The sequence below is a fragment of the Lactuca virosa genome, chromosome 8 (genome assembly GCF_052849685.1).
Source record: "Lactuca virosa cultivar CGN04683 chromosome 8, Lactuca_virosa_CGN04683_v6, whole genome shotgun sequence".
Classification (NCBI taxonomy): Eukaryota; Viridiplantae; Streptophyta; class Magnoliopsida; order Asterales; family Asteraceae; genus Lactuca; species Lactuca virosa.
Window position 1 is genome coordinate 300,581,434 of NC_136433.1, and position 11,890 is coordinate 300,593,323.

Sequence of the window (11,890 nt, forward strand, 5' to 3'; positions counted from 1 at the left end):
CCACATGTCAATCTCTCATAAGTTTTGATATTTGTTTTTTTGTGGTATTTTTAAAATAAACAATATCCACATGTCAAATTTCTAGGTTTTTTAATTTTTAAAATTAAAATCTATCATAATTAATGAAGGTCAATTTTGTCATATGTCAATCTCTCATAAGTTTTGACACTTGTCATTTTGTGGTATTTTTGAAATAAACAATATCTACATGTCAAATTTCTATGTTTTTTTTAATTTTTAAAATTAAAAAGCCACATAATTTTTTTATTTAACCCATCTAATACATGAGTTTCACACCTAGTTCACAGTTTATATATAAAGTTTGGGTTATTAATTTATCGAATAGCTGTAGATGGTCTAAAATCGGGATAATTATCAATCTTCAAAAATCCAAAAATGGATATAACATTCTTTCAACTGAAATAACAAATACAATAGATAATTGAAATAAAAATAAAAAACATTCCGTGGAGGAAACAAAAATTATTGGACATGAGCTTGATCAAGCTTGTTCATAGGAAAAGCTATCAAGAGTCAAGACTTAAAAAAAGAGACAAGTTTATGAGGATGGAGGAAGTATCCCTCCAAGGAACGATGAGAACAAGGTCAATGCTCTCTGCGGCTGGTAGCTTGGAACCGTATGGCCTGCACCCCTAACAGTTATCAGAAGCAGTCCTTGGTATGCCTCCAAATATCCTCCAACCTGTTAACATTTAGAGATGTAAGATATAGTCTTAACAATGTAATTTTATATACATTTATATTTTTTTTTGTTTGGAACAATAAAGTTAATAAGCTAGAAGTTTCAGTGATCACCTCCTTGTTGAGGTACCATGGTCGCCAAGCTGTCACGATAGGAAGATTGAGTGCGTTGATTGAGTACCTAGAAGAAGTAATTGGAACCCGAGCATCTGTATCCCCACTGCAGAATCAACAAATGAACAATTATGAATTATATGTCATCTTCAATTTCAATGTAAAGAATCCATTTCACATCTCTGAAACAAAGTATATACTTGCCTGAATACCCATAGCCGTTGGCCGTTTTCAATCAGATACTTGATTATGGGCAGGATGGTAACTGGACTGTCATTCCATCCAGGGATAACATCACTGCACACATCGTAATTGGGAATTTACAATCGATTATCAAGTAATCAGAATAATATTGGTATTAATTAGTTTTACGAGATTGATCTAAGGTTACCTGCATACATCCCATGATGTAGGTTTCACATGTAATTCCTTTTGCACGGCTGAGTTATTGAGATAGTTTACAAGGGTATATTGCCAGCATGGATCAAAAGCGTTAATCTGAAATATACATGATGAAATAATTATGTTTTTCCTCCAGTTCAAAATAAATATTCATCATTTTGCTCATCACATGGTGATTAAAAAATGTTTATAGAAGACTTACAGAACCAGTGCTAGAAGCATTCCTTAGATCAGGGTTCAAGCAAATCGGTGCATAGATGTTGTATATATCGACATTTCCCATCTCATCCCAAGCTTTATCCGTACTTTTGTCACACATATCAGATGAAGTTTCGTTTGCAAAGTCACAGTATTTCAAAATCGCATCATGTGTCGCATCTGAATTTACAGCATGTGTCCACCAATAATCGTACATACCTTTCTCACTCGTTTCATCATCAATCCATGCATTTCCTATCTGCAGATTTTACACAAAGATTAATTTCCATATGTTTGAAGAATAATACACCCTATTTATTTGCAAAGCTAAAAGATGTCGATGAAGTGAACATACAGCAATGCCTTTGATATTGACGATGGTTTGGTTTGTTTTCTTGTTGTTAAAAACGATGGTAAAAGCAAGTTGAGGAACATAATGTCCAGCGTAGCTTTCTCCAGTAATGTAAAAATCACGAGTTTTGTATTGAGGGAATCTCTCAAGCCAGTTTACGATAAAAATATAAGCATCGTCTGCTGTGTTCTTGTCACCAGCATGGTCATAATCAGAAGTTGTGTTGGAATACGAGAAGCCTACTCCAGCTGGGGACTCCAGAAACAGCATATTTGCAACTGCACATATCATTTTTCATGTTTATTATGTTATGTTGAATAAGCAAGAGAATAGTTTAACGTGGAATATGATCTAACCATTGCTCCATGCATAGTCATTTCTGAAGAGACTTTTTCCATCATTAGTGATTCTGAATGGTCCTAATTCCGACATGGCTCCAATCATGGACGAACATCCTGGTCCTGTTGCAGGATATAGATTGAAATTATTTGAAAAAAAGTAATTGTAAAGGCTTTTGATCAAATATTCTGATGCAATAAATAAACATCAAATTGGAAAAGTACCTCCATTTAGCCATAAAACCAACGGTTTATTCGAAGAATCGGTGGGAGACTCGACAAAATAATAGAAAAGAGCCCTGCCAGCATTTGGATTGACAGTAACATATCCAGAGTACTGATTAAAATCAACACCTGCTGGTTGGCCTGGCAAAGTCCCAATCTTGTCTAGATCTGCAAGACCATCTTGAGGGGGAATGTAAACTGGAGAGTACTCATTGGTAGCTTCATCTGTAGCTGACCATGTATTAAGAACAGGCGAATTTCTGGATCTTTTTGTTTTTAGCAACTCGTAAAGCTTGTCTGCTTGAATATCAGCATTGGTTAAACCAAACAGGGCCAAAAGGCAAAATGCTGCTATAAGTTTCATCATCCTGTTTGGTAATTTCTAGTTTTCTTCAAGTGCTTACTATTTATAGTAACGAGACGTTAAGTCCTAGGGAAAGTTTTATCTTGTTCTAATCGATAACTTTCAAACAGGCATTTCAGAAACTGTTAACATTTTCTTTCAATATGTTACAAGCCGGCCACTTTCGTAATTATCTTTTCGGAGTTGACTTATTCATATTCATATAAAGGATGGTTTGGACTCTTTTATGCTTGTCATATGTGGGAAATAGTCATGGTTCTACTCATGTAAAATTGGGTAGATTTTGTGTTTCTGATGTCTCTTTGTGCAAAATCTAAAAAGAAAACATATTCCTTTAATAATAGATAAAAATAATGTAGTACTAAGAAAAAAAAAATATCGAGCTTGTTTTGAACTTGAGTTCCGAGATGTTCCATTTCTGGAGATAAAAAAAGATCAGGCATGCTTCGAGGAAGGCGACAAAGCAGTCCATGAATATTGTTTCCATAGTCCTAAAATACAATCTTTAGTCAGATGCTAGTTAATCGGTCATATTTAGATGTGAACAGATCATGGAAGTGCATCATTTATATAGTAAATGATGTTCTAAATATTAGCCATAGAAAGATATTACACCATAAAGTAGTAAAACATACTTAAAGGACATATATAAACAAAAAAATAAAAGAGAACACTACTGGCGGAACTTTAATACAGAGTGGCAGCTCCACAAATGCAAAGTCATTGGGGAATCAGGGAACTTCGGAATTGGCAAACCCGATACCTTTGACACTTCCATGGATGAAAAATGGGGCAGTTCAGGCTTAGCTAGGAATCTCATGTAAGTCTGGCAGTTTTGCTTTAAGAAGGTCGGTAAGCCAGGAAGTTCACGGTTTGGAATTTCAGGTACGTTTGGAAGATCAAGCCGATCTATTTGTAGAAATTTTCTTTCCTCCGTTACAATAATGGTGCTCCTCATCAATGTCAGTAAAGGCGTGTTCTGCACGGAGCTTTTGAGCACTTCTAGCTTCTAGCGTTTGTCAAAACGCTCTGTTTTCAACAGAAAACATTGTTTCGCACTACAAACTTCTAGCGTTTAGTTTAAACAAAATGCTCCAAATCCAAATGCTACTTCATGTAGCGCTAAACAAAACGTTACCCGCTACAAGATACCCGCTAGCAGCTAATTTTGCCAAACACGCCCTAAGTCATGCAGTTCCGGCTTTGGACCTAAATTTTGATTTGTAAGGAATTTGGAGGTGTCTGATAGACAGAGGGAAAGCTCTCGACGGTTTGGAGCCAGTGGCGGAGGGAGTACCGGGCTGCCCGGTGCTCAGCCCCCCCTAATCCCCGTCTATTTTAATAAGTCCACCATAGTTGACTAAGCCCTTTAGTTAGATTGTTGGAGTTTTAATTGTGTATCTAAAAAAAAATCAAATTTACATAATTAGTCCTTTTACATTGTCTCTATTCCTATAGTTCGCCATTTAGACATTTTGTTAGGTTGCAAAGTTCTCATGGGATGTGATGTAGGTTTACCCTTTTAGGAATGTGTCATGGGTTGAGCTTTTTCTATAAATAGGAGTAAGTGACTCTCATTTATGTAACAACATGAGAGATTAGTCTAGTGAGAGAAATATTGCAAGACCCACTTTGTAATAACTTTCTAGACTAATGAGAGCTTAAACGGTTTTATTTACTTCTTGTGTTCTTGACAAAATTCACATAATCATTACATTTCCGCATTCGTCATCATTCTCGGGATCTTACATGTGGTATCAGAGCAGGTTCTTGAAGTTTTCAAGAAATTGATCCATAATGACATTTTTGATTTGGTGAATCATTAATCAAACTTCATGTTGTAAGTTTTCTTTTTTTGAGAGAGTTTTTGGTTTTAGAAATCGAATTAATTCTTTGATCGTGATTCAAATTCGATTTTCCCTCTCTAGAATTCCCGTGCTTTCGCTTTCTCTCTCTAGAATTTTGATCAAATTTTCTTTCTCTCTCTAGAAGTTCATTCAAATTCACTTTCTTTCTCTAGAGATTTCTTTCAAATTCACTTTTTTCTCTCTAGAAATATTCAAGTTCTTGTGATCTTTTTGTTAATTGATCAAATATGGTGTGTTTGGATTATGATTCTTGGATCGTGATGATTGAAAATGTCAAGTACAAAGTCAATGAAGAACAATATTATGGGTTATTTTTGAAAGGAGGATTGATTATATGGAATACTTTGATTTCATAGGGGAACAAGAAAGATGATTCTGGAAAGTTGATATTTCAACCTCTTTGTAAGATCAAAAATCTGATTAAAATAACAATGAATGTGATAACATGGGCAGGAAATAAAAAGGATGGAAGAGAAAAAGAATTGTTCATAAAGAAATATTGTAACATTCCGTTTGTTAAATAAATAAATAGATAAAATTGGTGGATGAATTTTAGCCCTAAAATCCATAATATTTATCGGGGTGTTGATTTCGGGGAGTCAAATGGCATGATTTAGAAGTTCGGGGTTAAAAGTGTAAGTTCCGGATTGGTTTTGTAAGTGTTTATGAAGGCAGGGACTAAATGGTAACTTTTGGGACTTCATTTGAAGAGATTTGGAGGCTAAGGGCCTGTTTGGTAAATTAGGGATCGAATTTGGTAAGAATTATGGAAGCAGGGGTGTAATTGGTAAATATTGTACCCAAATTGTAATGGATTTTAATGCAAAGGGCTGAAAAGGTAAATTTTAGGCTTAGGTTTAAAAAGATCTGGAATGAGGGACTAATAGTGTCATTATGGGGCGATTTTTATGTGAGACAGGTATATAACCTGTCTATCCCTCCGGAACCCTAACCCTACTCAAATGATGTAGCCGCCACAACACTGCTAAACACCAGCCGCCACCTCCTTCACTCCCTCCAGCCACCACTCTTGTCACCGCCGAAGTACACTGGAGCGCCCATTGTCAACCACCGAAGCCACCACCGCTAACCTTGCTGTCGGGGAAGACGTTCATCGTTGATGTTCCATTTCCGACGACTATTCCACCACTACCTTTCGCCATCTGATTAACGTGCCAATGCCGCCACGAGCAGTCACCATTTCTGTCGCTGCTGTGACCGCCGAAACCCATCCGACGCCACTCCTACGACCATTAAAGATGAAGATCGTCTTGGGGACGTTAGGGCTGCCGTCGAACGGAAGAACCACCCTTTCTCCTTTTGTTTCGTCGTGTTTCGTCGGTGCTACGTCCCAGCTCGACCGCCGCCGCCTGTGCAATCCTTCTTCTACGCCGGTAAACATTCGCTACCCCAGTGGTAGCTGTTGTGCGCGTGTTCAGCCTACGTGTCACAAGTTTGCGTGTGTATTGGGTTGCTGACCGTAATGTGGATGCTCTCTACTGGCCGAAAACATCACGGGAACCACCATGGCGGCCCGCCATGGTGGTCGTTATCTTGCTGTCGCCTCCGTACGCCACCGTTAGGTGGGTGGTCGCGTTCATTTCTGAGCAAAAGTCATGCTTAGTGTGTGTAATTATGTTATGAGGGCGTATGTGTGTTTTGTTTGGCCAGATAACCAAGAAAGCCACCACCATCACCGTGAGGTGGTGGCTGCCACCATGTGCCACCGCCAGCCACCACTAGAGTGGTTGTGTGGGTGTGTCTATCTTAGTGTGTGTGTGTGTGTGTTTATTTCGGGATATTTCATTATATAATTGTAATTAGTGACTAAAATAATACAAAGAAACTCATAACCACCACCGTGAGGTAGTGGCTGCTACGTCCTGCCTCCACCAGCCGCCGTGTTGGTTGGCGGTGTGCCTTGTTTGTGTTTTGATTCGTTTGGGATGCTTGGACAAATGGACTAGAACCATAACCACCACCGTGAGGTGGCAGCCGCCGTGAGCCGCCGTTGACCACCACCACCTGAGGTGGTAGTGGGTGGTGCCTGACTAACGAAACCCTAATGGGCCTAGTGAAACCCTAATGGGCCCAATGAAGCCCTAATTGACCTAAAAGCCCAACCATTTGACTAATGGGCTAGTGTTTGGGTTGAAAACCGTAATTAGGGTTTGGAAAACCCTAATGTCATGAAACCATAATTTTGGGGATTGATCGGAACACACACGGGAATTATTTAATAAACTTAAAATATTAATTAATAATCATTGGCAATTTAACCTAAGGCAATATTGGACTTAATGGATTAAGTCCTTAATGGGTTAAGTAGGAACACTTAACCCTAATCGTCATTTCATGTGAAAACCCTAATTTCACGTGGGCCTTGAGTTGGGCCTTTCTATTGGATTATGGTGATGGGGTTATTGATGGGCCATCCAAGAACAAACATATGGATTAGAATATTTAGATGGGCTTTAGAATAAGGCCCATTGGAAATGCTTGGGCCCAATTTGGAAAATTGGGCCATAGGTGAGCCATTTTCTAAAGCCCATCTCGTACAGGCCCAATTTAGTGTGCCCACTTGCCTTGCATGTGTCACCCTCTCACTTGCCACCTTATCCACATCACACAAACCAATGCACACATCACTTCAAACTCACAAGTTGCTCCAGCAACCTTCCATATAAGGAAATCCCTGGAGGATTTCTTGATTTACTTGCTCATTTCAAACATACACACTTCTCATATCACCTCAAGAAAGCTTCTTTCTCTCTACTTTCCACCACCTTGTGCAAGTGTTCTTGAATTGCTACTGCACTTTTTGGTAAGTATTCCATCTAAACTCAAGTGTCATTCCATAATTTCATAACACTCTTGGATCATTGACTCATATCTTAACAGCAAAAATCGTTCTTAGGATCATCCAAACTCTCACGTGTTCATCAAGTGTTCTCGACTTGATACTCCTCGTCTTCGACCTTCCACTCTTCCAAGAATCACTAAAGGTGAGTTCATACCCCTACATTTTCTAGTTTTCTTTAGTTTTCAGGGGGGAATACAAGTTAAAACACCAAAACATATTTGAAACTTAACTTGACAGCTTACAACAGAAAAGTTGTGACCTGTTCACGAACTGTTTTGCCCAACTTAAACTTAATATATTTCAAAACTATTCAATATTAAAATGGTTCAGGTTTATACCTTTAAAATGACTACTTGCACATCTCCATACAATTTTTCTACAATTTTTGGTGATTTTTACAAAACTGCCTATCACTGTAGCAACGAAATCAGACCAGGTCGTGAAAATGAACATTTTCACACTGGTTTGAGACCACCAAAAATTATAAGAAAATTTTTTAACATAGTAGACTCTTTTTCCAAACTCTCTGAGTTTACGGATTTAGTTTTCAACTTACGATGATTTTTCTATAAATAATCTAAAACAGTGACAGTTAGGAGTTAAATTGTTAAAACAAGTTTAAGAGTTATTCACACCTTGTAACATGCTGAGCAAGGTGTAAGATTTTATACTTAGAATTTTCAATGTTATTGAAATACAAGGTCATGCATAACAAGGTTTCATTCATCTAAAACATTTTGATAAAACTATAATAGGTATAGTTTGGACACCTCATTTAACAAAGAAATGGTAATACTATCGATTTACAAAGCGAGTACTTTATTAGAAACTACGTGAACATGTTAATGAATAAATTTGTGAGACATTCATCTTCGGAGTACTCTTTAGTACAACAGAAAAGTCCTGTAGTTATAGCCAGAATCTCTTGTAGGGAGAACGTGATAATTGTGTATAGATCTATATTGGGTTTGACAACCCGCACCTGAGCTGCTTGCAACAGCTAGACCGTCAGGTCTGTGGTGACAAGTTTCATAACATTCCGACGCTTGAAGAACGTCGAGTACGAGGTCTTCGAGTCATAGTATGCTTATAACAACTCACATGGGAAATTAACAAACACACCGTTCACGGGAATTTAAGGATTTCACAAAAAGGAGTTTTATTTAAATATAAAACCACATATAAGTATGATGATTTACTCACATATACTAAGTTTTGGTTCAGTTAAGACTACAATAAACCTTTTAGAAAATATTGGATTTTCTGGAAACAAACTGGTAACAAACTTTAAGGAACAACATGCATTTTTCATTCATAAATTGCTTATGAACTCACCAGCTTTAATGCTGACACTCTTTCAAAAACAACTTGTATTCTCAGGTAATCAGTAATACAGGTAACCACAAGACTTTTTGAAGGCAAGACGCTAAGTCGTAGATTTCTTTTGAACTATTTTGACATCATATGTAAAATTTATTTGGAAACATGTATTTTGCAATGATGTAACCTTTTAAATTATATTTATGATGGTTGTGTTTACTTTCTTCACTATGGTTATGATACTGAGCATGACGTCCTCCGCCCCCGAACGTTTCCGCCGTTCCGGTTAGGGGGTGTGACACGTGCAGCTCCCTATATTTTCATGATTTGATTCTGGCGATACTCTGATGTCTAAACTATTTTGAAAACAAATTGTAATAACTTAATGGCTTTAAATGTTTTTAAAAAGTTTTAAATTGGCTTGAAAAAAATATGGAAGTTATAAGTTGTTAACAGAGCCTTGGTTTGAGTGAATTGGATGAAACACTTGTGTGACTCCAGTCTCAAACTAAGGACAAGATTTTAAAAATGGTTTTCAAAACACTAAAGGAGGACACAAGTGTACGATCAGCTGGAGCTCGCGGATAGACCACAAAATACCTTACGGATTATTTGGTTTTGTGATATGTTAGAACAACATGCTAGTACTAGGCTAGGGATTTTCAGGATTTACATGATAGAATTGCCTGATCATATGATGCCTGATAGCCTAGGGTTTTCCTTCTATGAAATTGACATCATTACTGTAGTTGCTTAGTGTTGGATAAGGTGTCTAAGTCCATAACTATTTCTGGTGTGTAGTTGACCCGGTTGGCATGGTCCATTTGGGTTGCATGGCATTCCAATACTTGGATAGACCAAAATGAGAGAAAGGACACTTAAGGTTTATTAATATATTATAAGTTCTAATAATATTATTTAATTAGTATTGATCAAAGAATTAATTTGGAATTAATTAAGTGATCAAAATAAGACTAATTAAATATATGGGGTTGATTGTGTAAATCATTCATTCTTGTATAGTGGGCTAATGATCCATAGTTTGTATGGATTGGGTTAAAACAAATAAGGTGCTCCATGGATAGTCCATGGAGGTTACAAACCCATGGATCGTGGAATATGAAAAGCCATGACAATTAGGGTTTACATGGTGTAACCCTACTTGTGCCACAACTATATAAAGACTCCTAGACTAGCAAAATCGGCACTTGTACAAGGAAAAAAGAGGGCTAGCCGATTTTGAGGTGTTAGTGAACTTCTCTCAAGGTTATTCCAAGTATTGTGGTGCTGTGTGAGACATTTGAGGCATCACACTTGAGGTGCTAGGCTCACAAGGTTTTCAAGGAATCCAAACAAGAAAAGGTATGTTTTACTTCTAGCATTTATGTTTAAAAGTTCCCCATGCTATGCTAGATAGGTTATAAACCTTGGAAATCAAATTTGCATGTATCATAGTAAAACATAGATCCAAGGTTTCTAGGGTTGCATGTACACCATAGGAGTGTTAGAATGCTCAAAACCCTTCAGTCGTATCATAGCCTAGGCTTGTTTATTTGATACTTGATGCAAACTTGTTGAAAAAACTCAGTTTTCTGCAGCATGAAATCGCCGAGTCCATGGGGGGACTCGACGAGTCCATGAGTTAATTCATCGTACTCGTCGAGTAGGTTCGTGCACTCGAAGAGTAGGAGCCCCTGAATGCAGATTTTTGAGTTTTCCTGCTGGAAATAGACTAGAAACATTACCCTAAACTGTTTTGGTGTTATAAAACTTGTTTTAGATGGTGTAATTGTTATGCTAATCCATTTTCAATGGCTATTATCAAAATTTCAATTTTTATATGGTTTATTTATGATTCTTGAAATTGTTGATATGAACATTCATGAACTTCTTAGTTTAGAAGATCATAGGAATTATTTGTAACTTGCTTGTTAGTTTAATTCTTGATCATTATGTGTTTTAATGGAATCCATAATTTGTCCTTAAGTTATGGATTACCAAAAGTCACTCTTTTAAAGTCCATTATTAAACACATAGGTTACATAAATTGAAAAGTCTCTCATTTTATTAATCCATTAACTCATAAGTTATGAAAGATAAAAAGTTTTGAAAGTTACAAAACTTGCCCTCAAGTTTTGTGTAACATCCGGATTTCTAGGTATTGTGTTTGATCATTTATTTATGAGTAAAAGAGCGGGACTCGACGAGTTGAGGCGTAGACTCGTCGAGTAGGACCGCGATTGCTGACTGGATTAATGAACAGACTCGACGAGTCGGAAAGGGTGGACTCGACGAGTCCGCGCTGTAAATTGAAACCCTAATTCTCGAGGTATGTGCCCTATTTAAAGGCCTTTATGGCCTCCATTTGCGGCCACTTCACCCCTGAGAAACCCTAAAGAGCATAGAGATCGTTTGTGGTGCAAGAGGAAGGCTAATTCACCATTTCTTGTGTGTTTTAGCAAGAAGGAAGGAGGTAGAACAAGCTAGGCGGGTTGAGGAGCTTGGATCCACTTCTATTTGATCAGAGGAAGCTGTTAGAGGTAACAATCTGTGCCATTCTCATGTTTATTATGATTCTAGTGAAATCTAGGGTTTTCTTTATGCCTCTTTTAGTTGAATCTTGAGTATGTGAGGTCCCAAGGCGAGTTGGTTCATAGATCTGGACCTTAAGAGGTCCAGAGAGTCCTTACCACTCTGCTTTATGCCATACCTTTTGAGTTATGAGCCTAGGAGGCCATTTTAGAGGTTATTTCACCAAAAGAAGCTTTGGGTGTGTTGCATGTGTACCAAGATTCGACCTTTACGTGATTATCAAGCTTGGGAAGGTCAGATCTATAGATTAGAGAAGCAGATCTGACCTTAGAAGGTCATTTGAGTATGAACATGGAAGCAACTCGTCGAGTTCATAAGTGGACTCGACGAGTCGAGTCGGGGTTGCCCCGCGATTCGTGACAGGAGGAACCCGTCGAGTGGAAGGATGACTCGACGAGCCAAGAGAGGCTAGAAGGATTTAGAGGACCCGCATGGACTCGCCGAGTCGCCCATGTGCACTCGACGAGTCAGGTCAAAGTTTGATCGTTGACTTTCGTTGACCTTAGGGTTCTGGTCAAGACTGATTCAAGAGAGTTCAGAGAGGGGTAGAAT

General features: G+C 37.8%; 1 protein-coding gene across 1 annotated transcript; it reads right to left on the bottom strand.

Annotated features, from left to right (window-relative positions):
* Positions 1-559: 559 nt before the first annotated feature.
* LOC145132307 (serine carboxypeptidase 1-like) lies at positions 560-2,698 on the bottom strand. The gene is made up of 8 exons (XM_079067053.1): positions 2,332-2,698; positions 2,125-2,229; positions 1,772-2,046; positions 1,421-1,675; positions 1,208-1,314; positions 1,021-1,113; positions 817-922; positions 560-703 (listed from the first exon to the last, which is right to left on the bottom strand). Exons 1-8 carry the CDS (start codon positions 2,696-2,698, stop codon positions 560-562), a joined length of 1,452 nt encoding a protein of 483 aa, XP_078923179.1.
* Between the last annotated feature and the right edge of the window lie 9,192 nt (positions 2,699-11,890).